This window comes from Diplotaxodon limnothrissa, linkage group LG3, assembly GCF_057381915.1.
Source record: "Diplotaxodon limnothrissa isolate DT_005_m linkage group LG3, D_limnothrissa_male_GT1.1, whole genome shotgun sequence".
Taxonomy (NCBI): domain Eukaryota; kingdom Metazoa; phylum Chordata; class Actinopteri; order Cichliformes; family Cichlidae; genus Diplotaxodon; species Diplotaxodon limnothrissa.
The window spans coordinates 2,316,480-2,344,322 of NC_140598.1; the positions used below are offsets into that span (position 1 = coordinate 2,316,480).

A 27,843-nucleotide genomic window follows, 5' to 3' on the forward strand; every position below is an offset into this window, starting at 1 on the left:
TAGTACATCTATATAAAATCATCTCGCGGGCAGGATATAAATGTACGCCGGGCCGGATGTGGCCCGCGGGCCTTGAGTTTGACACACGTGCTTTAGACTCTCAAACTACAACAGAAAAGTAATCAGAGTACTCTGATGAGTAACTTGTCTGGTGTTACATCAGCTCTGGTCCTCAGTTACAGATCAGTTTGTATCCAGCAGAAACAAAAGTGTAACCTGGCTGCCCCCTGCTGGTCAGGCAGAGGTACTGACCACAGATCCACTCAACTAACGTGTGTGTGTGTGTGTGTGTGTGTGTGTGTGTGTGTGTGTGTGTGTGTGTGTGTGTGTGTGTGTGCAGGTGAACGGGGTGGACCTCCGGTACGCCACACATGAGCAGGCAGCAGCAGCTCTGAAGAACGCCGGGCAGACTGTTACCATAGTAGCACAGTACAGACCTGAGGGTGAGGACTCACACTCACACACACACACACACACACACACACACACACACACACACACACACACACACACAGACTCACACACACACACACACACACACACCTAACCCGTTTGTCACTACTCAAGTACGCGACTGCGCACTCGTGTTCTCACTAGTCCGTGCGTTGTAAGTTCACACGTCACACTTCCTGAGAACGCAGCGCGATCGTTCCACAGCTGGAACATCAGTGTACTTGATGACTTGATGACATCACAGCTCCAGAGGTTTCACTGCCATCCCCTCGTAATTTTACTGTGATTAATATTTGCAGTGGAAATTTCTCATGGTGTGGGAGGTTTCTGTAAGAAAAAAGATAAAACAGTATTTCAGGCACTTTGGCAAATAAAGCAAACATGAACATTTTATCTAAGTGACTTATATGTTTAACCTGAGCAGTGAAAGACCGCGGGGGGTTAAAAACGATGGAGTCCGCTGTTCTCGCTCTGGTGACCCTTGACCTCATGGTCAGCTGACAGCTGGTGGGTAACAGACGTCTCTGAAAACGTCGGAGCACTTTTACAAATATGTGATGTCCTGATATTTGAAGTTCACACAGCAACATTCTCGCCTTAAAATATCTTAAAAGTTCATTTTTTTACACAGAGTCATATCTTTTTAGCAGCTGTCCTACGTCACTGCTGTGTTTGAGTTTTGGACGAAATGCATTCTGGGATATTTGGCTGCACCAAGTCCACATAAGCCACCACCGGTGCATGCTGGGTAAAATGGGAGGAGCCAGAACACATCCGGGAATGTTGAGATGAGATGATGATGAGATAGCCTTTATTTGTCAGTTGCAGGACTTTTGCCCACAACCGAGATGACAGACCTTGCCGACCGTACATACAATACAAACATCACATTGGGGAGACAGGTCAGGCCAGGTAGCGAGGAAAAAAACATTGAAATGTGTAACACAAAAGGATAATACAGGAATGCACAGGTATCAACACACCATAGCACAATAAACACAGACAGCAACATGGGAAAGAGTTCCAGTGTGTACATCTGATCTGGGACCGCTGCAGTCCCAGTCTTCTAGCCAACCCAGGTGGCCTTGCATGGAATGGGAAGGAACAGACTAAAGACAGTCGTTATCAGGGTGTTGTTGTTCAGCTCCAGCCTTGCAGCTGGCGCCAAAGGGGTATCTGCATAAGTGATGGTATGTTTTACTTTAGTGCGAACAGCTCATATGAATTTCAAAGCAGTTCTACAGTCCAACACTGGTCTCTCAATCTCCCGTTGGAGAGCCGCGAGCTTCGCCATACTTGCGTTCTGTGATGTTGTCATTTCTTGTGCTCAAGGAGCCGATTCTGAGAACTCACGGCAGTGTGCCTCCCCGAGATGTCATCCAATTTTGTGCCCAGAGATGTTATTCCGAGCAAGCCCTTGTGAGATGTATTCATTGTGCAGTCGGAGATCTTATTCTGAGTATTCACAGCAGCCGTAGCCTCTCCAAGATCTTCTCCGTGCTGACTCATTGAGCCCATTTTGAGAAACTCACGCCTCTTCCCATCGTTCCAATCCCAGCGGGCAGCCTTGTGGAGGTTTGAACAGCCAGTTCCGCTTTCTTAATTCTTTGATAAGTCAGGGCCAAGCCAGCTCCGATCAGCCAGAACCCTGTTACCATGGTTCCGAATAGGTAGATATCTTCAGCACTCAGGCTCACCCGAGCCCAGACTTCTCGTTGAGAAAGGGGTGTCAATTGCATTCAGAGACCAGTTGATCCAATCCATGATTCCTCCTTTAGGTTTTAGAGAACAGACTGTGAGAGAGTTCCAGGGAAAATACAAAAAACCACGAGACTAGACAAGGACACAAGCAGGGAAGATAAGGGAGAGGAGAAAAGTGTGTCCGCCTCCTCCGAGAGGCAAAGAAGGAAAGTACTTGGCTTGATGCTACTTTGAATTGGAGCAGTACTGTTACTGATGACGTATCACAAGTCCACGAGAACGCAAGTACACACAAGTACCGGCAAGTACACACAAGTACACACAAGTACACGCAAGTACACACAAGTACACATATTGAGAAACAGCAGGGTCTCCTGATCCATCTGTGAGCTGTGATTGGCCTGCAATGATCCTGATGGTTGGTCCTGCTCACTGTGTGTAAAGACCTGTGATCATGTGACCCTTGTACCTGTGTGACCTTTGACCTTGACCCTGTTTAAACTCTGAGTGTGTGTTTTCAGAGTACAGTCGCTTCGAGGCAAAGATCCACGACCTGAGGGAGCAGATGATGAACAGCTCGTCCGGCAGTCTGAGGAACAGCCGCACCTTCTACATCAGGTAACCTGAGCTCACCTGTGACACACTGAGACACCTGGACCAGGTCTCCTCAGGGCAGCACGCCCGGCCTCTTTCATCTGTTCCTACTGTGAATGAGTCAGAATGACCTCACAGTCATGACGCCTGTGAACAGGTGTGCTTTACTCCATCATGTGTCACTCAGCTGTAACCATCAACCATCTAGATTCAGAGATGGATGCATCCAGCAGATTATTCCTTTACCAACAAATCTAAAACATGAACACATCAGGAGCACCTCAGGTTCAGGATGGGTTTGAACGCAGGCTGGAGCTGCCAGGGATCGAACCAACAACCTCAGAGGACGAGCCGCTCTGCCTCCTGAAACACAGACACCACGTTTATGAGTGTGAGGTTTATCCTCAGTAAGACACGTTTGTCTCTCTACACAGCAGAGACCAGACGGACATCCACAGAACAGATCGGTAGAATACAGTAAAACAATAGAAACAGTTATAAACAACTGCAGAATTGTAAGGTCTGTAGTAGGAGTGGCTGTAGCTCAGGCGGTAGACCAGGTCATCTACTGATCGCAAGGTTGGTGGTTCGATTCCTGGCTTCCCCTGGTCTGCATGCCAAATATCCTTGAGCGAGATATTAATGTTCACCGATGCATCCATCAGAGTATGTGTGTGTGAATGTGAGCTAGAAAGAAAATGTGCTTGGGTGAATGCACACGTTGCATAAAGCGCTGTGAGTGAGTAGAAAAGCGCTGTATGAGCTGTAATAAGCCATTTATACAGTTTAGAATTCATAACATTTAGTTAGTGTATGTGTACATGTTTATATATCTTTGTGAGGACCAACATTTAAATGCTACTATGCTTGTGGGGACCAACAGCCATCATGGGGACTATGAAGACATGTTTGAGACTCACAATGTGGTTTTAGGGTCACAGTTATGGGGACGCTTTCATTTTTGATGGTTAGGGTAAGAAATATGTCAATTGATGTCCTCACTAAGATATGAAAACAGGACTGTGTGTGTGTGTTTGTCGGTCCGAAGTGTGTGTGAAGAACACACAGAGAACTCCTGGAACAACTTCTGACTCCAGATGTGCTAAATTTAAATGACTCCCAGTCAGCTGACAGTCTGAGGCGGTCACATGACCTCCTGAGGTCCTCAGAGGCGATGAGCGGCGTTCTCCATGGCGTGCTGTGTGTGTTACAGGGCGCTCTTCGACTACGATAAGCAGTGGGACTGCGGCGTGCTGTCTCAGGCGCTGGACTTTAACTTTGGCGAGGTCTTCCACGTGATCGACAGCGCCGACGACGAGTGGTGGCAGGCACGCAGGGTCAACCAGCAGGGGGAGCTGGAGGAGCTGGGCTACGTCCCCTCCAAGCACAGGTCAGTGAATGCTGCACACACACACACACACACACACACACACACACAGGTCAGTGAATGCTGCACACACACACACACAGGTCAGTGAATGCTGCACACACACACACACACACAGGTCAGTGAATGCTGCACACACACACACACAGGTCAGTGAATGCTGCACACACACACACACATACACACAGGTCAGTGAATGCTGCACACACACACACACACACACACAGGTCAGTGAATGCTGCACACACACACACACAGGTCAGTGAATGCTGCACACACACACACACAGGTCAGTGAATGCTGCACACACACACACACATACACACAGGTCAGTGAATGCTGCACACACACACACACAGGTCAGTGAATGCTGCACACACACACACACACACACACACACACACAGGTCAGTGAATGCTGCACACACACACACACAGGTCAGTGAATGCTGCACACACACACACACAGGTCAGTGAATGCTGCACACACACACACACACAGGTCAGTGAATGCTGCACACACACACACACACACACAGGTCAGTGAATGCTGCACACACACACACACACACACACACACACAGGTCAGTGAATGCTGCACACACACACTGACTGCCACCTCAGGGTGCTTTATACTGTAAGATAAAGACAATAATACACAATGAAACCAGTGTGTGTGTGTGTGTGTTTCAGAGTGGAGAGGAAGGAGTGGTCACGGATGAAGAGCAAAGGTAAAATAATAACACACACAGAGGAGGAGGAGGAGGCGTGGTTATTCATCAGTGACTCCTCCACACACACTCCTGTGATGATAGTTTGACCTCCTGATGATCAGTGAGGAGGAACCTGAGAGCTCAGGAACAGGAAGAGGTCAGAGGTCATTCATCGAAGCTCCATGTTCAGTGTGAGGAAGTTAAATAAAACCTGCAGCCTGTGCTGATGATACAGGAAGTGGAAGTATCTACTTCCTGTTTTCTCCTCTGCGAGGATCCAGAGGAAGTCACTCAGACTCAGAAACACAAAAACACAGAGACGTCCATCAGCTCTGACCTCATCACAGCATCACAGGAACCTTCAGACAGGAAGTGACCTCTGACCTCTCTCACTTCTAACCACGTGACTCAGTCAAACTGAGGGTTCATGTAACCTCAGACCCTCCTCATCATCATGTCCCCGTCATGGGTCAGATCTTCGTATGATGTCACTTCCTGTGTTTTCAGGTGTTTCTTCTTCTTGCAGGTAGAGAAGGCTTCGTTCACAGCTACGAGCTCATCACTCAGATTGAAGGTCAGTGTCACCAGTAACCTTTGACCCCAGACTCTAAATCAAACTGTTCCCGCCTCTGACTGTGGGTCACATGACCTCTGTGTGTGTGTTCAGTGGACTATGCCCGCCCCATCATCATCCTGGGACCCACCAAAGACCGCGTCAACGACGACCTGCTGTCCGAGTTCCCCGACAAGTTCGGCTCCTGCGTTCCCCGTAAGGCTCCGCCTACAGGTGGTCGAACAGGAACTGAACAGACAGGTTTCTAATGTGTGCCTCGCTCTCTCTCACAGATACGACTCGCCCTCGCAGGGACTACGAGGTGGATGGGCGGGACTACCACTTTGTGGCGTCACGGGAACAGATGGAGCGGGACATCCAGTCGCACCGCTTCATCGAGGCGGGGCAGTACAACAACCACCTGTACGGGACGTCGGTGCAGAGTGTGCGACAGGTGGCCGAGCAGGTGACAGTCCGCACTTTCCCACAGTGGCCGTTTCCACTCCCACAGTGGCAGTATTGTGACGGTGTGTGTGTGTGTTCAGGGGAAGCACTGCATCCTGGATGTGTCGGCCAACGCCGTGAGGAGGCTGCAGGCGGCACAGCTCCACCCCATCGCTATCTTCATCCGACCGCGGTCGCTGGAGAACATCCTGTGAGTCTAACACGTCACGTAAAATCATGAGGTCAGATCAAACTGCTCTCTGACTCCGCCCATAAAGGTCAAATCAGACCAACCTCCCAGATCCAGTAACAGACAGAGGTCTGCAACAGCAGAGATGAGATTCTGACATCTGCCACCTGGTGATAGACGAGTTGTGCCTCATCCACAGACTCTAGTGTGGGTGCCCAGCTGGGCCCCCACGGGAGACCCTACCAGGGACAAAAAGCCCCCAACACCACAGGTTGCGAATCAGGGAGGTTCTTAATTTTTGATTCTTAAAGTAAATTAAAGTTCAAACATGAAAATCTCAAATGTCATTCAATTACATTCTTTAAAAGAAAATTAATTAAAATTTTACATTTTCTTTTTTTAAGATTTGATTCAAAGTGTTGTTGTTTTGTGGGCGGAGCCACAGAGCATTTCATGTCGCTGTGAGAATTAACATGTGTGACATTGGTGCAGGGACTTGAACAAGCGCCTGTCGGAGGAGCAGGCGAGGAAAGCTCTGGATCGAGCCATCAAGCTGGAGCAGGACTTCCTGGAGTGCTTCACAGGTAAAACAACGATTAAGTTCACGAGCGTTCACGTGTGAAACGTACGAGCGTCTCGGGGTTTGATGCCATCTTTGCCTGTCTTCCAGCCATCGTGCACGGCGACAGCTTCGAGGAAGTCTACCACCACGTCAAAGTGGTCATCGAGGAGCAGAGCGGACCCTACATCTGGGTCCCCGCACGCGACAGGCTCTGATTGGCCGACTGTCTTCACGGGAACTGCTGTTAACGTCACGCCCAGGCTCCTCCCTCCCTCCAGCGGGTTTTTGTTTTCTTCTCTGGGAGGGTGACGGGCGCACGCACTGATGGATCAGGATGTTTTTAATCTGAGACGAGGACAGACTCAGACTGATTGGTTTATTATCAGTACATGATGAATCAGAGCCTGTAGACCTGGTACTGAAGTATTTATATCATGCTATTTATTTATTTATCTATTTATTTATTGGTTTGTGTGATGTGAAGATGGTGTGTGCGTGTGTGTGTGTGTGTGAGTGTGCACGTGTTGGTGTGTAGTGTACATACAGACTTGTGTGACTGTAAATAAACGATGGGGCTCAAACACACAGTCTATTTCAGGGCTTAAAGTAACAAACAACCACTGGACTACAACACCCACAATCCTCCTCTGCCTGCACCTCTACACCCCCACGCCCTCCCTTTCCACACTTCATCTGCTACTGTCCTCCTCTGCCTGGACTAGAACTCCTCAAAGCACCCTTTGTTTGGACTACAACTCCTCAAACCGCACTGTGTTTGGACTACAACACCCACAATCCTCCTCTGCCTGGACTACAACTCCTCAAAGCACCCTTTGTTTGGACTACAACTCCTCAAACCGCACTGTGTTTGGACTACAACTCCTCAAACCACCCTTTGTTTGGACTACAACTCCTCAAGCCACCCTTTGTTTGGACTACAACTCCTCAAACCGCACTGTGTTTGGACTACAACTCCTCAAACCACCCTTTGTTTGGACTACAACTCCTCAAACCGCATTGTGTTTGGACTACAACTCCTAAAACCACCCTTTGTTTTGACTACAACTCCTCAAACCGCATTGTGTTTGGACTACAACTCCTCAAACCACCCTTTGTTTTGACTACAACTCCTCAAACCGCACTGTGTTTGGACTACAACTCCCTGTCTTTCCCCCTGCTTCCACTAAAGCACCCACAATCCTCCTTGGTTTTGACTGCAACAACTTTATGCTGGACTACATGACCCACAATCCTCTGTCTTGACCTAAACGCACACAATCCTTCTTGGCTGAACACTGAACTGCCCTCATATGGACTACAGCTCCCATAATCCCCTCCTGATGGACAGTTTGGAGTGAAACACTTCCATTTTTAAGCAAAAACGTCTGGACTGCAGCACCAACACTTCCCAGTTGTGGTGATGGATAAACTCCACCCACAAATGTCTACAGCACAGAAGGACTACATTACCCACAAGTCTCAGCTGATCCAGGCCACACATGCTGCCTGTGGGTCTGTGCTTGACTACAATACCCATGATTCCCTGCTCAGATGGCAGGGTGGAGACTGTGAAATTACCCTGCTGAGGGGAAGGCGGAGCTAAAGCTTGAGGTTGGGGTAGCATCAGGGGGCGGGGCATGTGTCCCGCTCACAGGACTCTGTTACCCACAGTGCTTTGGGTGTAGATGGGTTCCAGCGGGGTTTCCCAGACTGAATATCAGGGTCGTGTGAATAATAATAATTATTATAATGAAAGTAATCCTACTTATAGATGATGTAATATCATCACACACACGTGCACTCAGCGGGGTCACCTGAGGTCACGTTAGTTTGTGAGCACTGACAGAAACACTGATGTATCATTAAATCTGAGTATTGATTAGCCTGCCTCAAACACACACACACACACACACACACAAACTCACACACACACACACACACACTCATTTATGCACACACACTTACACTCACTCACACACGCACACACTCACACACACACTCACACACTCACACACACACTCACACACGCACACACTCACACACACACACACACACACACACTCATTTATGCACACACACTCACACACACTCACACACACTCACACACTCACACACACACTCACACTCACACACACACTCACACACGCACACACTCACACACACACACACTCACACTCATTTATGCACACACACTCACACACACTCACACACTCACACACGCACACACACACTCACACACGCACACACTCACACACACTCACACACACTCATTTATGCACACACTCACACACACACACACACAAACTCACACACACACACACAGACACTCATTTATGCACACACACAAACCCACACACACACACACACACACTCTCACACACACACTCACACACACTCTCACACACACACTCACACACACACACACACACACTCATTTATGCACACACATACACACAAACTCACACACACACTCATTTCTGCACACACACACACTCACACTCATTTATGCACACACACGCACACACACACACACACACTCACACTCATTTATGCACACACACACACTCTCACACACACACACACACACTCACACACACATTTATGCACACACACACACACACACACTCTCACACACACACACACAAACTCACACACACACTCATTTATGCACACACGCACACACACACACGCACACACACACAAACACACAGACACACAAACACACACACTCATTTATGCACACACACACACACACTCATTTATGCACACACACACTCACACTCACACACACACACACACACACACACGCACACACACACAGAGTTGAGATAGTTTGATGAGCGGCTCGTTGTGTAATGACATGAATTAGTTATAAATGAAACTCTTGAAATATTGAAATAAATTCCTTATAAAAGCTGACTGAGTCTCCTCCATGTTGGATCCTCCATGTTCGTGCACAGCTGACTGCTGACTCCGCCCATCAGCTGAAAATCCTGACAAACATAAATTTATTATTTATTATATGACCAAGGTGGTGTCATAGATGGAGCTGAGGACCTGCACGTTTAACCACAGGTGATAAATATGAGTGAACAGGCCTCACATGAAACCTGTTCAGCAGACCAACAATCTGCAGGTCATCTATGAATCTAATCACAGGTCATTTTCTGCTACAGAAATGATCCCTATTAGTGCCAACTGTATGTATGCTGAACTAGTGAGGTTACAGAGTAGGGTGGGTGTAAAGAGGATTTAAAGATTTCTTCATTCATTTGAATGGAAATAAAAAGTAATAACAAGTTTAATATTTTAAAAAGTTTAAAAGCTACAGAATGAACAGTAATAGTGGTGTGGTCTTAAAAAGCTGCAAGTTTGGATACCACAACAGTTTCTGGAGAACAAAGTGTGCAGGAGAAACGCCAGTGTGAATGCTGACAGACAAACAGACTGGTTCTTATATCAATCTGAGCACTCAAAGCACTTTATACAACTAAGGAGCTTGGAAAGAAAAGCGTCTGGACTTCTTTAAGTTGCTTGAAGATGTTTCACCTCTCATCTGAGAAGCTGTTTGCCACAGCTGTCCTGGTGCACACTTTTTTTCTTAGGCGCACCTGCATAAAAGTTCGGCGAGAGAGACAAAACCTGCATCTCAGAATCTAGCGCAAAAAAGACGTAAACACAAAGCACAGACCCGACGCATCAGAAACAGCGAGCTGTCGGCTTTCAGCCCCGACGGCGTGTCCGTGTGCGGGCTGTTGAGTGAGAAAGCCGAGAAAGAGAAAGCTGATTCTGATGCGTCGGGTCGCTCTGTGTTTACGCCTTTGTGTGGAATCTGTTTATTTGCTCTCATTTGCTGTTTGGTGGTTGTTGAAATAGTTTTTGAGCTTTATTGCTTCATTCAAGCTACTCACCTCTCTCTATCCACCTGTACTTTCAACTGGACCACGGCCAATCAGAGAGGTCCCGCCCCTGACTATCTCTGATTGGTTTCAACTATGATAGGGCCATAATGTGTGTCTGTTGTGGACCACACGGAGACTTTTTTTTTTTGCAGAGACCAAACAATTGGTCACACTGGTGCGACCTGGGATTTATGACCAAATTGGTCGCACTCTAGAGCCCTGCTCCAAGAGGGACAGTGGACCCCCTATTGACCCTCTTCCTAATCAAATGAGCCAAGGTGTGAAGACGGGTGTGGGTCACAGTCAGCCAGGGTTTAAGGTGAGCTCATTGTGAAACCTAGCTCCACTCTATCATATGATTTCCTGAGGTCAGATGGCCCAGGATGTGAGTGGGTGTTAAGGCGTCTGGGGAGGGAACTCAAAACTGGATTATAGATGGCAGAGAGTTGGTGTCGTAAACCCCGCCTCTGTTCAAAGATGGTCGCTCACAGTAGACATAGATGGCTTCTTTTTTTTCCTTCCAAGCTCCTTAGACCCTTACGATGTAACTCCAGCCCAGCCCAGCAGCAGTATATTAATGACTAACCTCGTATTGTGGATGGATTATCTCAGTTGTTCTCCTGACTGAAGTTTGGTCCGTTTACAGCATCCTGCCATGTGATTGCATTTGTCCCTGACCATCAGGAACCCTCATGTTAACTTTTATTAAGTCCTCAGTTCATTAGCGATCACACAGCACATAATTATATACCAGGCAGCCCAACTTCAGTAACCCTACAAACGTCACTGCTGTTTACTCTCCTGTCCTTATTTATGTTGAGATTGATAGCAGAGCTGTACGTTTTAATTTGTTTCTTAAATCTCTCAACCTGCTGAAATTCTCTGCCAACACAGAGGAGATTCTCAGGAGGAAAGCATCATGACCTTCTCCATCACCTGCTGGTTCCACTCCTTCAGCCTTCATACAGGAACAGACTGCAGCACACTGCATCAGTGTGCTCTAAAATCATCGGCCTGCCTGTCAGAACTCTGGCACAGGTTTTCAGCCCACAGGCCCTTAGACAGGCCCGTTTCGAAACAAACGAAACACAAAGAGCCAGAAACCAAAACGGCAAACACAGGAGCCCAGAAAACAACTCAAAGAAAACCGACCAAACAAAAAAGGGTCACAAAAGGTACAGGCGGCCAGTAAAACTGTTCCGAAAAAAGTTCAGGGGGCCGGCGTGGAGGTTGACAGCACAAAAGTCCAAACCCGGGCAGTTCAGGAGGCCGACCGTGTGAAAAGCAATGGTGGCGATGCAGGCGAAGTCGGTCTGGAGGCAGGCCGCGCAGAGGGAAGCGGCGGCGATGCAGGCGAAGGAGGTCGATACGATAAATAAAACGATATTTATCGTGTTACATTATGTATCGATAAAACGATACATAATGTAATAAACTCAAAACTCCGGGTCAACGACTCAGGCATCCTAACAGTTTTAAACACTTCAGTGTTAATCGTTTTGTTTCAGTTGTTTGAACAAAGTCACTGTGTGAATATGTCAGCTGACATTCGTTGTTGTATACAAACTGATATCCTGTGATTTATGCTTTAATCCTGTGATACAGTCAGTGTTGTTGGATAAACCCCGGCCTCTTAATCAAATGTTCACGCCTGGTTTCATTGATATCATTTCCACCCAGAAATCTGGACTTCATCATTTTGCCCTGACATCATTATCTGAACATTAAAACTGCAGCAATGTTAAAATGAATCATGAAAGGACTTTGTTGGCTTCTTTAAAGGTACAGAATATTAATTTTAAATATATGTTTACGTGATTAACTTTGACCAAATTGTTATCAACTGATTATGAGTTATTTTTTATATTCAGTATAAATCTAATTGTGTGGTGGGTCACAAATTTACTTATTAGGTAAAAATCATACTCTTTTTTATTTTTATGACTTGTTATCTTATGTGCAGCACTTTGTGATTCTATCTAGAAAGGTGCTATATAATTAAAATTTTATTAATTAATTAATTTATTTATTTTTATCGGTGGCACAGTGGTTAGCACTGTTGCCGCACAACAAGAAGGTCCTGAGTTCAATACCAACATCAGGCCGGGGTCTTTCTGTGTGACTTTTGCATGTTCTCCCCGTGTTTGTGGGTTCCCTTCAGGTACTCCGGCTTCCTCCCACCGTCCAAAGACATGCAGCTTGTGGGGATAGGTTAATTGGATAATCCAAATTGCCACTAGGTGTGAATGTGCGAGTGAATGTGAGTGTGAATGGTTGTCTGTCCCTGTGTCCCTGCCTCTCGCCCTATGACAGCTGGGATAGGCTCCAGCGCCTCACTGCGACCCTGAAAAGCAGAAGCGAATGGATGGATGGATAATTTATTTATTTACTTAAACTGGTTAAAACTGGTCTACAGACTGGTTTCTGTGACAATAATACAATCCTAAGGTTGTTAGGTAAGCCCTGTTGATATTGATCCTGTTTTTCCTCCTCTTCAGTGGGTCACGTCTTAAAAGATAACATCATGTTGTATTAAATAAGATGCTGAAATATATAAACCACAAACTGGTCACGGAGCAAATCATCAGCAGTGTCGCTGTCTGCTTTACAATCTGTCTCGCCTCCTGCTCGCTGTTAGAAATATGACTTCATATGTAAATGTGTGAAAGTGAGAAAAAATAAATCACAACATATATTTAATTGCACATGCATTAATTACCTGGACACACAAAAAATCCCAGATTTAGAAGGATTTTAATTGATTAAGATTTTGAGCAAACAAGAGAAATGAGTGAATGTGTGATAACAACATGTTAACATTTCACTCAGAATTATTTAAGAAGGCTTTGTTCTCTGAATGACAATCAGCTGTTAAACAGTAAAGCAAGTACAGACAGATGTGTAGAGAAAATAATCACATAAAAATAATAACTGTGCTAATAAGAAAACCCTCCTGATGTCCATAAATACGGTGAAATCAAAGGTTCCTAAAGTTATAAAGTAACATGTCAGGTAAAGTTCTTCATGTTTGAACTTGAACTTGAGTAAATGTGTTGATCTAGTTTCCAACAGTTGCAGCAAACACATGGAGCAACACAACGAGAACACACAGTGATGTGAAGTGAGTGAAGTGGATCAGGTTTTCACCACTGCAATACACACCCACACATGTCGGGGAAGTGGTAGGAGCAGTGGGAGGAGCGGTGGTTTGTAATGAACTGTGTGGGGAGGGGAAGGTAACTGTGTCGCTGATCCATTTCTGGTACTGGGACACAGCAGTGTAGACTGAAGGAGACTCAGAGGTTGAAGGACGTGCAGAGCATCCAACAACAATGAGAAGTCCACTCTGCAGCCAGACTGATCCACTCTGAGTCATCAGTGGTGCCCCAACACTAAGCTGTGGAAAGACAGTGATGAAAGTTATCAGGACAGATGTGTAACTGTTAGAGGTCGACCTTTGTCACCCACTAAAGTTTGAACTTTGTTGGTAGTTTTGTTACAAACTGCTGAAATAAATTAAGTAATAAATAAATTGATCGTCCCAGTATAACACAGTCAGTAACACTTCATGGATATCAGTCTGTCCACTTAGGAAACATGAACCACTGGCATGTTTCCTAACTGGCACCAGTTTTTCACAGGATGTTGCAGGAAATCAAAGAAAATGGTAGACTACCACCAAATATGAACTCTGCAAATATCAGTCTCTTACAAAAACCAGGCAAAGACCCTGTATTTCCTTCAAGCTATCGTCCAATATCCCTTATTAATGTAGACCTTAAAATAATCTATAAAATAATAATCAGAAATCCCAGTTTGCAATTAATACAATACAAAATATTACACAGAGTGCACTATACTGGTCATAGGATGTTCAAGATGGGCTATACGCCTTCCAACAACTGCTCACACTGCACAGCAAATACACCGGACAATTACATCCACGCTCTTTGGTTCTGTCCACCAGTTCAGAAATTCTGGCGTGAGATATGTGAAGACTTATCAAAGTGTCTGAAATGTAACATTCCAGCCTCCCCTTTAGTATGCTTGCTGGGCAACTTGGATGAGGTCACTGCAGAAATAAACACAGCCCACGTTGTTTTTACGGCCCTATGCATCGCCAAGAAAATGGTCCTCATTAACTGGAAAAATAAAAATAATCTTAATTCTAACCAATATAGAAACCATCTAATAGATCACATTAGTCTTGATACAGCATCTGCCATCACATTTGATCAATCCCTTTGGGCTCCTTTGATCGGCTTCATCACCTAGTGGGGGTGGGGGGTCATGGTTTGGTCCTGCCTTCGCTATTGTGGTTGATATGGGGGTAGGGACGGCCTTAGGGCGTCTGGGGAGTCCCTAGGGACGTTTCCCTAGAGGGCCTAACCTGGGGGATGTGGCCATGACCTGGTTAGGAGCTCTGGGGCTCTTGGATGGTGTTTTCCTTGTGGCTGCGTACAGCGGAGATGGGGGAGGGTCTGTGCTGGCGGACGTTGGTTACTGGCCTGGTAGCCTGGCTCCCTGGGAGGGTCCGGGATGGGCGTGGAGGCTTGGGGGTCTGGGGGTGCTCCGCCCCCCGGTCTGGGGTGCTGGCTGAGCCCTGGGGGCTTGGGTCCTGGCTGTTGTGTTGCCGGAGCTGTGGGCGGCTGGGTGCCGGGGGGCTCAGCCCCAGTGCAGGGGACCTCTGGTGCATCGGCCCTACTAGGGGGCTCTCTAACTGGTGGGGAGGTTGTTATATCTTTGCAGGTGGTCTCCTCACTACAGGAGCTCACTCTGCAGGTGGGGGAGAGATATAGGAGAGGTGGAGAATGAACTCAACCTGGGTGTCTATTGTCTTGTGTAGTTTGGGAGATGATTGGATGATGGGGTGGGTGCAGTTTTCTCTGGGGTGGAGTCAGGTGGGCTACCCCGGTCTCTGTGGGGCTGGACGGTGCTGCTGCTGCGGGCCCCAGTCCGGATGGGCCTGGGCCCCCTTGCCCTGGTGGGTTCCAGAGTGTGGGGGTGCCTACTGGGGTCAGCTGGGAGCTGGCCCCAGGGAGGGGCCGCTTGCCCCTCCCTTTCTTTCCTCCCCATCCTCAGCTGCCTCCCTATTCCCGCCCTACCACACCCACCCACACACTCAGGGCTTGGGGTGCAGGTATGTCACCAGGGTGCAGGGGAGGCACTCCCCCTCTGTCCCCTTCTGGCCGCCTGTGCCTCAATTTTATTCTGCAACCTAGACATCCACATTACTCACACTCTCACATAACACATACATATAGGGCCTTGGGGGTGGGCACGTTTTACAGCATCCAGAGGATGGTCGGTGTACTCCAATCGACCTCTGGCGCTGGTGCCCTACCCTCAATTTTAAATGCATTTAGACACTAAGGGTTTTCGGGAAGAGCCGTGCTGCTGTCTGAGAGGAAGCTAGTACCATGCTCTCCTGATTTTAAATGCACTTTAGAACAGTACACAGCAACACTACATATGAGCGGGCATAGGGAGATTTGAGGTCTTCACTCACCCCGGTTCTGTTAGCCGTCCGGGCTGGGGAGCTGGGAGGAGGTGCTGGCCGTCAGACTGGGATCTGGGATGCGGGGCCTCCCCGCTACTGCAGATAAGGAGGTGGTCTGCTTGCCTCCACCCCAGAGAGAAGGGTTACATCTCCTGGGTCTAGGTGCGGCTTGCCCCTCTGAGGGCGGGGGTACCTGGACCTGGGATATAGAGTATGTTTGGGGAGTGCGACTGTCTGTGCAGTGTCTATTTGTGTCTGTCTACACGTTGGGTGAGTGCCGAGTAATTGGTGGTGCATATGGGGGTGGGAATGCACGTTTGTGTCCGCATGTGCCTGTTCGTCTGTGTCTATATGTCAGGTTGGGTCTTAGACTCCACCTCTCTGGGTCCATCTCAGGCCCTCTAAAGTACGGAGGCCTATCTCCCCTCACCACACTCCCTGCCGGTGGTTGATGCCCTCAGACGTTGGTGTGTTGGTGGTCCTTGTCGACTGGGGCTGGGCGCTCATGTATGTACCGGCTCACTCCTGGTGGCCGATTGGCGGGGCCTGGTGCCTGTGGCCCAGCTGGGCCCCTCCCGGGTGGTGGGATGCCCTCAGGCCTCTGGGCCTGAAGCTCGGTCCTCTCTGGCACAGCTGGCTGCCGGCAGAGCCCGCGGGCACGCCACTGCAACCCCCTCTGGCCTCTGCTCCATAGCTGCGGGGTGACCTCTCCTTTGGGGCTCTACTCAGCTCTTCCCAGGAGGGTGGCACGGTTCCACCCCCCTTTGGTGGTCCTCCTCGGGTCCTTGTACTCTGGGGCCTCTGGATATCTGGGGCCTGGACCTCCTCCATACCTGCTTCATACCCTGGTGGACGGGGCTATGGCTCCCCACACTCCCTAGCAGATCATTACATGGAGAAACCTTTGGAATGCAAGCATGCTGATCCACACAGGTGTGCACACAGGTGTACACACGGGTGTTCACAGACACGGACTACACCTTTCTTGGCTGCTGCCTCAAAGCACATTGTGCGCTGTCTATCTTGCGTGCTGCACAATAGCGTTTAATATTTAGTATCTACTGTTGTTACGTCCCCTCTTAAATGCTAGGCGATGAGGGTGGGGGGACAGTAACAGTTAGATCCAGGTGGAATGAAAAGAACGCCAGGCAGAGGTATTTAATATAAAATAGATCTTTATTATAACAAAACACCTCAATAATTATAAATGGCAACAACACAAGGAGACAGCACCGCTGCTTTAACGAGAAATCAGGGAGGTCAACCCAAAGTGGTAATGACCACTCAACAAAGAACGCAACAATAAGGCTTCGACAGAAAGAGACAGCAACGCTGCTAACAAACAATATCCAGGCAGGCCACACAAACTAATGAAGGCCGCCGTCACTCATGGGCAATCACTGCTCAGTTAAGCACTACTCACACACCAGAGCCACACACCAGAGGGCTGGTCACACGCAGCAGGCTGTTCCACACCTAAGTCAGTAGCACACTCTGACCAGCACAGAGGAAAACCACCAGAAACCTCTCCCCCTCCTCCTCCACACTGCTCTTCTCCAGCTTATATCACCCCTGAGGGTAATTGGTTGTAACGAGAGCAGATGAGCAGCAGGTGTGACCTAAAGGAGAGGGCAGGGGCAGAGAGAGACAAGGGGAGGGGCCAGAACGAAGGAGGAGGAGAGGGAGAAGACAACACCACGCCCACACACTCCCACAGCCTCCCAGGATGTAACATTCCCCCCACCCTAAATCCACACTATACAAAACACAAAAGAAACTTATCACTATGCACTGCGTGAGAGTGCATCAACCACCAGATTTGGGCGTAAGTAAACATGGAGATCTCCAAGGGCTGTGACTCGGTTTCGCCAAACCATTCTCCACTAGATAACTGACCTCCTTCCTCATCACCTCGCGCTTTCCCATAGGGCAGCGGTACGCGTGCTGTTTGATTGGGGTTGCGTCACCAACATCGATATCATGTTCACAAACATTAGTACGCGAGGGCACATCACCAAAGAGAGAGGGGTAGGAGTGCAGTAGATTAAGCACATCTTCGCATTGTGAAGGGGACAGATGAGACAGGTGGGCCGTTATTTCGGCTAAGTAAGCTGAATTCGCCAACCGTCCACACTGTTGTCCCTCAGAAAGTATATGCAGATCGTCGTCAGCACTGGCCTCTACACTCAGCACGGTGGCGGAGACAGAGTTGGAGGTTGCCGCACTGGCAACAGTCTCATGGGTTTCCCTATCATGGTAGGGTTTTAACATGTTGATGTGGCACAGGCGTGTTTTCCTCCTGCGCTCTGGGGTACTGAGAACATAATCTGTCTCAGACACTTTCCTCACTATGATGTACGGTCCCGCGAAACGGGCCGTAAGAGCAGAACCAGGCACCGGTAGCAACACTAAAACCTTGTCCCCAGCCTGAAAATGCCTTTTCACAGCCTTTCTGTCATGCCACGTCTTCATGCACGCCTGGGCAGTACACAGGGCCTCTTTAGCTAATGAGGTAGCACGTTGCCAACGATCCTTACATGTCTTCACAAAATCTGCCACGTTAGTTTTTGGAACACCCCCACTAAGGAACCTCTCTTTCAACACCTTTAGCGGGCCCCACACCTCGCGGCCAAACACAAGTGTAGCTGGGCTGAACCCTAAGGACTCCTGCTTAACATTGCGTATTGCAAACAGTACAAAGGGGACACCCTCATCCCAGCTTCTGCCCGTGTCATGGCAGTACTTTTTTAGCATGGCCTTAAGTGTTTGGTGCCAACGCTCAAGTGCACCCTGCGACTCTGGGTGATAAGCACTAGACACAGAATGAGAGACGCCCAGGGAAGCTAAAGTCTGTTTGAATGCTCGAGATAAGAAGTTAGTTCCCTGGTCTGTTTGCACTGTTCTTGGAAGACCAAAGGTGGTGAAAAATTTGATTAGCGCCTTAGTAATGTTTGCAGTGGTGACCCTCCGCAGAGGAATTGCTTCGGGGAACCGCGTGGACAAGCACATTATGGTTAACAAAAACTGATTGCCTGCTCGTGTTCTTGGCAACGGACCAACACAATCGATCAAAACATGCTCGAATGGCTCACCAACAGCAGGTATTTGACATAGTGGGGCGGGGGGCACAGTTTGGTTTGGTTTGCCCACCAGTTGACATGTATGACAAGTATTACAGTACTTCGCAACATCTGTCTTCATTGCCGGCCAGAAGAAGTGCTGCAGAATACGGTCATATTGTTTTAGTTATCCCCAAATGTCCTGACCATGAATGGTCATGGGCTAACTGTAGCACGTGCTGACGTAAACTAGTCGGGACCACTATCTGTTGGACTACACTCCAGTCCTCCCCTGGCTTTGAAGTCCACCTGCGCATTAGCAATCCATCAAAAACAACAAACGTCTGCTTCCTGTCTCCTGTCGGATGATCACTCTCATCTACGGCAGCAAAACATTTGGTTAACGACGGGTCTTCTTTCTGAGTGATAATAAGGGCCTCCCGTGTGAGGAGAGGGGGGGCTGCGAGTTCAGGAGCAGGCTCAGCCACTTCTTGAGCCAGTTCCTTGGCATCAGGACCCACCTCCTCCTCCTCGGAGGGCATCACATCCATCTCCAGCATAGAGCCGACCACTGACCCTGACAAGTCAACCACTTCTCCCCGCCGATGGGCCTGTGACCGGGTAAGAACACCTACGGGAAATACATCCGGGTGCTGCCGATTTAAAACATCTGGCAAGGGGCTTGGGTCAGGGGTCTTTGTGACCTCTGGGGTAGGATAAACCTTCCCACCTGCAATGTCATTGCCCATTATGAAGTCTACACCATCAATCGGGAAACAAGGACACACAGCTACAGGAAAAACACCGCTTATCAGGTCACTCTGCACCCAAATTCGATGGAGGGGGGCTGGCACATAAGTCATCCCAACGCCCCTAACAATAACGTCAGTGCCGCTGGCGGTCTTTTCATCAAAGGCAAGGGCGCTAGCCAGTATGAGGGACTGTGAACCACCTGTGTCACGTAGAATGGTCACATTACGCCCATCTCCAGGCTTACCAGAGAGTGACACCGCTCCTTTGAAAATGAAGGGTTTAAAACATTCGTCAGGTGTTTCGGTGCTAGGTGGTCTGCTACCAGAAGAAGCGTTTTTAATCAGCCCTATCCCTTTTGGTTTACGTGGTGTTGAAACTAGCTGTCTTTGCCTGTAGGCCTCGCAATCCGCTATTAAATGGCCGGATTTAAAACAATAGAAACATTTCCGGTCTGACCTGGGACGAGGCACAGGCACCTCTCTCCTTGTGTCTTGCTCACCACTAGCACCGCTAGCCTTTGCTAGTATGTCGCGTCACTCATGCTTAACAACACTGGTTTTATGGACGAGTGCGAACTCGTCAGCCAGGGTCGCGGTCTGCTGCAACGTAGAGACCTTCTGCTCATTCAGATATACCGCCATCCGCTCGGTGATGCAATTTTTGAACTCCTCAATGAGAATCAATTCCCGTACCGAAGCTAGGTCTGCAGCTTTACAGGCCATACACCACCGATCAAAGAGGACACTCTTTTCTCTTGCGAAATCCAGGAAGGATTGACCCTGCACCTTTTTCAGCTCCCGAAATCGCTGCCTGTAAGCCTCAGGAACTAGTTCATAGGCTAACAGGATTGCACTTTTCAGTTTGTCGTAGTCCAAGCTGCATTCAGCGGACAACGAGGAACAAACTTCCTGCGCCTTGCCCACCAGCTTGCACTGTAGCAGGATGGCCCACGCATCCCGCGGCCAACGCAAGGCTGTCGCTATCCGCTCAAACGATTCAAAATAAATCTCCACCTCAGTGTCACGAAATGCAGGGACCAGACGACTATTCCTTCCCACATCAAACTGTACGTCTGTCTGTGACAGCGAGGCCACCACAGGAGGGGTGGAGGCCTGCTGGAGTTCCAGCTGTCACAGCTTGACCTTCATCTCCGCCTCCACTTTCATCAGCTCAACCTCTCTAGCCCTAGCCAGTTCTGCGTCCAAACGCCTAAGCTCTATCTCCCTCTTCAGCTGGAACTCTCTCTCACTCTGCTCCTTCTCCAGCTGGAGGCGAGCTAGACGGACTTTGAGCCTAGCATCCTGCTTAGAACCCTCTGATGACTGGGTGGAGAGTGGATCAAAACGGGGCAGCGTCATAGGCCCCCCCTCGGGCAACCCCTGGTCCATAGGTGTGGACACTGCTGGTTCTACAACCTGGCCTCGAACGGGAGGCGCCGCACTTGGTCCAGCCGGACCGGGTATGCTCGGAGGTTCTTGCATTACAACCACCCTCTTCTCCAACAACCCGGACACCAGAGCGGCTTTCAGCTCGGCTTTGCGTAGACCAGTGGAGACACTGATCCCGTAATGTGTAGCCAGCTCATGCAGATCCCTCTTCCTACAAACATCTAGCAGGGCAAGCGACGGCTCTGCTGTAAACCCAGCAATATCAAAAGTGGCCATGAAAACCCAAAACGGCCTGCCAAAACACAAGCAAACCACTGAAAGGCCACACACACACACACACACACACACACACACACACACACACACACAACGCCTTCACTACAGAACTACACACAGGCGAAAGAGAAATGTGTTGTGTCAAAAAGTCAACCATTAATTGAAAAGCCCACACTCCCCCCAGTCCTGCCTGCTCAGAATCTAGCCTGTCCTAGCTTCTGGAGCGTACCAGGCTCGAGGCCACTTTAAAGGCGAATCATCAAGCGCCAAAGGCACCGACAAGCCTACCCCCAACAGAGAATTAATCCCCACCCGGGTTTGCTCCGAAAATAAAAAAGGCAAAACAAAAAAACGAGTGTCCGAAGGAAGAGCAAATGCTCAGCTAGACACTCCCCTGTGCTAGCCGGGGAGAGCAGCAGTTGCCAAATGACCTTCACACAACACACAAACACCTATACGCACTTGTAATCAACCCAATTCCTTTCATTCCGATCCCGGACGAGCCCCCACTTTGTTACGTCCCCTCTTAAATGCTAGGCAATGAGGGTGGGGGGACAGTAACAGTTAGATCCAGGTGGAATGAAAAGAACGCCAGGCAGAGGTATTTAATATAAAATAGATCTTTATTATAACAAAACACCTCAATAATTATAAATGGTAACAACACAAGGAGACAGCACCGCTGCTTTAACGAGAAATCAGGGAGGTCAACCCAAAGTGGTAATGACCACTCAACAAAGAACGCAACAATAAGGCTTCAACAGAAAGAGACAGCAACGCTGCTAACAAACAATATCCAGGCAGACCACACAAACTAATGAAGGCCGCCGTCACTCATGGGCAATCACTGCTCAGTTAAGCACTACTCACACACCAGAGCCACACACCAGAGGGCTGGTCACACGCAGCAGGCTGTTCCACACCTAAGTCAGTAGCACGCTCTGACCAGCACAGAGGAAAACCACCAGACACCTCTCCTCCTCCTCCACACTGCTCTTCTCCAGCTTATATCACCCCTGAGGGTAATTGGTTGTAACGAGAGCAGATGAGCAGCAGGTGTGACCTAAAGGAGAGGGCAGGGGCAGAGAGAGACAAGGGGAGGGGCCAGAACGAAGGAGGGGGAGAGGGAGAAGACAACACCACGCCCACACACTCCCACAGCCTCCCAGGATGTAACAACTGTTATCTACTGCTAGCTAGTTTATTGTGATGGTGCTGTTTTTTTTATTATGTTGCTCTTTTTTGTTTGCTTTCTCTTCTGTTTTTTTTTCTCCATACAGGTGATCCAGGTGTTTTGTTTGTTTTTCTTTTTTTTCTTTCTTTTTTTTTTTCTCCCCCCCCCCCCCCCCCCCCCTTCTCACCGTCTCTTCTCCCCTTTGGTTTTCTCTCTCTCCCTCTCTTCCTTTCATTCTTTCTCCCTGTCCTATCCCCCAGTCATGTCTGTCCCGTTTGTAGCAACTGAAAATAAAATAAATTCATAATTATAATAAAGGTCAATCAAATGGACCAATATGGCAAGGCCATGATGATCCACTTGGTAAAATAAATCCGCTTGGCATCTTTCTTGGCCTTAAGACAACAATTCTGATGGCTAAAGATCCAAACGGGACACAAACCCCCCCCCCCCAAAAAAAAAAAAGGGAACATGAACCACTGTGAATCCACTTCAGCTGCTTTGGTGCAATGAAAGTGACGATTCCACAGACAGAAAGTTTCAGACAGCTCGTTTAAAGGAATCAGTTTCATCAAATAAATTAGAGGCTTTAGAAAAAACAACCTTTGATAAACATGAATATTAATATTTATGGTCCATTACAGCAAAACAAGCAAAGCAAAGTGTGACTAAAGGTGAGATTATCTCAGTGACTGTCAACAACAGATCATAAGAAATAAACTTGTGCTCACCAAACATGAAGCTGTCTCTCCAGTACAGATGATGCTGTCTGTGATCCCTGGATATCTGGCTTTGCACTCATTGTTTCCCACTATTGGTACTTTTGCCTCCTGCAGGTTATTGCTGATTACTAGTTGGAGAGAATTTAAACATCAGGCTTTTCTAAAGACTCCAACACAATGCTGTAAAATACAATAAACATTTTATGATTTACCAATGAAATTAAAGCCGATGGTCCAGCTGCTGCTCTCATTGTTGAATGTGCTGTTTTGTGAGGCTAAGCAGATCGGCTGAATGTAGTCTGTGAAATTGACAGGAGCCGACAGCTTCAGAAGACAAATGTCGTTCTCACGAGTCGACAAGTTGAATCCAGGATGGCAGGTGATGTTTACCACTGTGCGATTCACTTCATTCGGGCTTGGACCTGAGTGGCTGTTCCGGCCCAGATAGACCACCATGCTAATGGAGGCCGACGGGTAAAATCTGTTTTCCAAAGGTTGCATGAAAGTATCAGACAGGTCAGTGCAGGTCAAACTGGTTAGTTTACAACACTGTAGTGAAGGTTACAGAGGTGCTCTATGTTGGACTGGTGCAGAGCGTGGTCAGAGTGCATCAAGGTTAGCAGACATCAAAGCTTTACAGGGTGTGGATATCAGCCACAGAGCTCATGTAACATCTGTTCACATGTTGTTGAACTGACAGTGACTGTGACGTGAGGTCAGCTGATCACAGCTGCACACAAACAAAACAAACGACTTTTCCTCACTGAGTCTTTTCCCCACTTTGCATTGCTGCACCTGATCTTAGTTTCAGTGTTCATTGATGACCTCACAGAGGTAGTTGTATTTAATAGCAGCAGGTTTGCCATTTAAAGTTTTCATGCTAAGCTAACCATCTTATGACATCAATGGACAGAACGAGGTCAATATTTTCATTTGACAGCACAACTATGACAAATGAACTCTTCTTTGGAAGTACTTTATAGTCTTGGATGAGATGAAATCAATGTGGCATCTGGTTTGATTGTTGTGGAGACAACTCTGTACTTTGCAGTTCAGCTTGTTGTTTCTAAATGGCCTGTATTTGTACACATCCAGTCATCCACACATTCACACACTGGTGATGGCAGCTACATTGTAGCCACAGCCACCCTGGGGCGCACTGACAGAGGCGAGGCTGCCGGACACTGGCGCCACCGGGCCCTCTGATCAAATAATTCAACAATGTTCTCACAGTAAACTCACTACACTCACAAACATGACAACACGACGTGTCTGCACTGTGTCAAAGACAGAACTGTTGGTATCAAATAAAAGCGTGTGGATTACTGTGAACATGAAGCAGTGCAGTGACTGTGGCTGATGAGCTCTGTTTACATTCTAATATTAATATGATGCTGAATGACATCAGTACTAAACAGACTCTCTCCTTGTATCCAGGAGAAACATTTGGGTTAGAATAGTCGACATTTGAACCTCTAGTTCATTGCACACTTCTTCCACCCTGATATAATCTCAGTGAGAAAATATGAGAAAAATCTCACCTTTGCAGAAGAAAGTGATCAGCACACAAACTGCTGCAGAGCCATGGTTCACTGCAGCTGTTTCAGCTCATCTTAGACTTTAAATATCTGAAATGTATGTTGAGCTCCGCCTGTTAACAGTCATCAGGGCCCCACCAAAGAATCAGGTCAGACTCGTTGGTCCATGTGCTTCTTTGACTGCAGTTATGCACGACGCACGGAAATTTGGAGCAGGTTCAATTTTATTTATACAGCAAAATCACAGCAACAGTCACCTCATGGTGCTTTATGTTGTAAAGCAGACCCTGCAGTAGCAGGTGAAAGCAAATGGTAAATGGCCTGTATTTATATAGTGCTTTACTAGTCCCTAAGGACCCCAAAGCGCTACATTCATTCACACATTCACACACTGGTGATGGCAGCTACATTGTAGCTGCCCTGGGGCGCACTGACAGAGGTGAGGCTGCTGGCGCCACCGGGCCCTCTGGCCACCAGCAGGCACAACGACCGAGACTGTCGGAGCCGGGGCTCGAACCGGCAACCTTCTGATTACAGGACGAACTCCCAACTCTTGAGCCACGATCGCCTGTTTTTAAATGTTAAAAGAAGTGAGAAAACATTTAATAAATATCTCTAGTAATTATTTACTGCTCATAAATATTACACTTTCACCATCATATTATTCCTCAACAAAGCGTGAACTTGCAGCAGTAACTCACGTAGGTACATATGCAGTTGTCAGCACCCAGTGGTCGTTGATCAGAGACCCTCCAAAAAAAAATTTGGACCCTCCAACAAAAAGGTTTATATCAGCGAACCAGGGCCAACTTCCTGGTGCTGCATCATGAGCTCCTGTGATGCTGCTGCTGTTCACAGCCCTGCTGCCACATGCTGAGAAAAGAAAAGACCGCACAGTTTAACAGCGAGTACACAGATCAGCACATGAAACCACTCAGAGACAGAGGTAACACTGATCAGTGCATCCTGAGCGCTGGCATTCATGTGGATGTTATTTTAAGAAGGATCTGAAGACTCTGGTGCACATGTGATCCACAGATCTTCCTCCTCTGTGTCAGAAAAGTGGAAGATTTTCCTGACAAAATCATTTCACAGATGAAAGAAAAACCAAACGTCAGCGCACTGTGTCACTGAAACGAATGTGGAGATCACTGTGCACATGTTGTCATTACTGTACAGCTGACAGAAGGAACAAGGTTCACATGTCTTTGGATGCTTACCGGGCTGATCCAAATGACAACCTGAAAATGAGAAAACAGACAAATCTGTTAAACCGCTTCACAGAAAACATGCGAAAGTAAGCAGTGATGTTTTTTCCAACTTGAAGAACTGATCAGAAACTGAACAGGACATTTTTAGAGGACCCAGTTAATCTTTAGGTTTCCATGTGGTTAAAACAGCTAACAAGAAAACGTTTGCCTTATGAGCATGGGGAGGCCCAGCCTGGGGAACCTTACTGGAAACAGCCAGAAACTAGTTTGTGCTGTTTCCTTTGGTACCGATCAGACGATCACGCTGAGGACGACTTCCTCCTCCTAAATGAATTGAACACAGCTCTGCTGCAGAGTCACATGCCAGGTGACGCTGGGCAGGTCCTCTTAGAGATATAATTTAATGCACTTAATGTTGTAAATGATCAGACTGTGAACCAAACATATTAACCCCTAATTTATTAAGCAGTCACTAAAGTAATTAACTCTTTACCCTTTAGTTCTGGTTATTGTGACGTCTTACTGGTTGACTGAAACAGGTCAGTGCAGGCGACGAAGGCCGTGAGTTCGTCTAACTTGAGAACTGATCACATACTAAACAGAACATTTTAATGCTGACTGTTGTCAATAACCTACCAGTTCATCTTTAAGTCCCATTTCTTTGTTTTAAAGAAAGAAAACAACATCTTTGCAGAGACAAACTCAGAGTCACCTCTGTTGTTGCTTTGGGTGTCAAACGTTTAGCTCAAATAATTCACCGATGTTCTCACAGTGTACTCACTACACTCACAAACATGACAACACGACATGTCTGCACTGTGTCAACGACAGAACTGTTGGTTGAGAAAATATGAGAAAAATCTCACCTTTGCAGAAGAAAGTGATCAGCACAGTGACGCAGCACACAAACTGCTGCAGAGCCATGGTTAACTGCAGCTGTTTCAGCTCATCTTAGACTTTAATTATGTCTAATGTATGTTGAGCTCCGCCTGTTAACAGTCATCAGGGCCCCACCAAAGAATCAGGTCAGACTCGTTGGTCCATGTGCTTTGCAATAGAGAGATCAAGTTCGCCAGCCCTGACTTGCTCCCTCCAGGCAGCTATGGAGCTGCCCAGCACAGTGTCCATAGAAAACTGAGTTAGCCGAGGGATGCTCTGAATGACAGCATCTACCGCGCTTAGCCCGTCCGCCATGGTCCTCAAATCCTTGGCCTGGGCAATGCGGTCAAGAAGCTTAATCATCCGCTCCATCTCAGCGTTAAACTCAAAGGCTGAAGACTCTGTGGGGTCCATCCACGATCCTCTGTTATGTGACGGCTGTGTGCAGGCAGGAAAAGGACCCAAAGTGCAGACTCTGGACACAAACCTGAACTTAGACAGCTTTAACGCTGAACTCCAAAGGGTAACAAAACTGAGAATACAAAATAAGCTCACGCAGACAGAACACACAGCAAGATGAGGGTAGATAAGGGTAGTCTAAGGAGCTTGGAAGAAAAGCGTCTGGACTTGTTCGCGGTCCGCGACACGGACACTTCTTCTTCTTCTTCTTCTTCTTCTTCTTCTTCTTCTTCTTCTCTCAAAAATGGAAAAAGCCTGATAACATTTATCCCCTGACTCATTCTGTACTAACCCTACAAGATCAAGATTCATAGCAATGCTACTGAGATTTTGGACCAACCGTCTCCTCTATACCGTATATTTCTGACACTGCAAAATAACATGCT

At 47.7% G+C, this 27,843-nt stretch overlaps 2 protein-coding genes across 2 annotated transcripts in view; one reads left to right on the plus strand and one right to left on the minus strand.

Moving 5' to 3' along the window:
• The window catches only part of LOC146634276 (disks large homolog 4-like), a 49,146-nt gene extending 42,254 nt beyond the window's left edge, over positions 1-6,892 (plus strand). The window contains exons 11-20 of the mRNA XM_085375600.1: positions 341-443; positions 2,676-2,772; positions 3,962-4,138; positions 4,828-4,865; positions 5,374-5,421; positions 5,515-5,616; positions 5,694-5,866; positions 5,946-6,055; positions 6,527-6,618; positions 6,705-6,892. Of these exons, the coding sequence (XP_085231726.1) occupies positions 341-443; positions 2,676-2,772; positions 3,962-4,138; positions 4,828-4,865; positions 5,374-5,421; positions 5,515-5,616; positions 5,694-5,866; positions 5,946-6,055; positions 6,527-6,618; positions 6,705-6,811 (1,047 nt within the window). The 3' untranslated portion in view covers positions 6,812-6,892. The remainder of the gene's footprint in view (positions 1-340; positions 444-2,675; positions 2,773-3,961; positions 4,139-4,827; positions 4,866-5,373; positions 5,422-5,514; positions 5,617-5,693; positions 5,867-5,945; positions 6,056-6,526; positions 6,619-6,704) is intronic.
• Positions 6,893-13,556: 6,664 nt separating this feature from the next.
• LOC146634277 (chymotrypsin-like protease CTRL-1) lies at positions 13,557-27,043 on the minus strand. Its single transcript, XM_085375953.1, has 6 exons — positions 26,986-27,043; positions 26,129-26,149; positions 25,610-25,781; positions 23,583-23,851; positions 23,380-23,498; positions 13,557-13,895 (listed from the first exon to the last, which is right to left on the minus strand). Exons 1-6 carry the CDS (start codon positions 27,041-27,043, stop codon positions 13,557-13,559), a joined length of 978 nt encoding a protein of 325 aa, XP_085232079.1.
• Between the last annotated feature and the right edge of the window lie 800 nt (positions 27,044-27,843).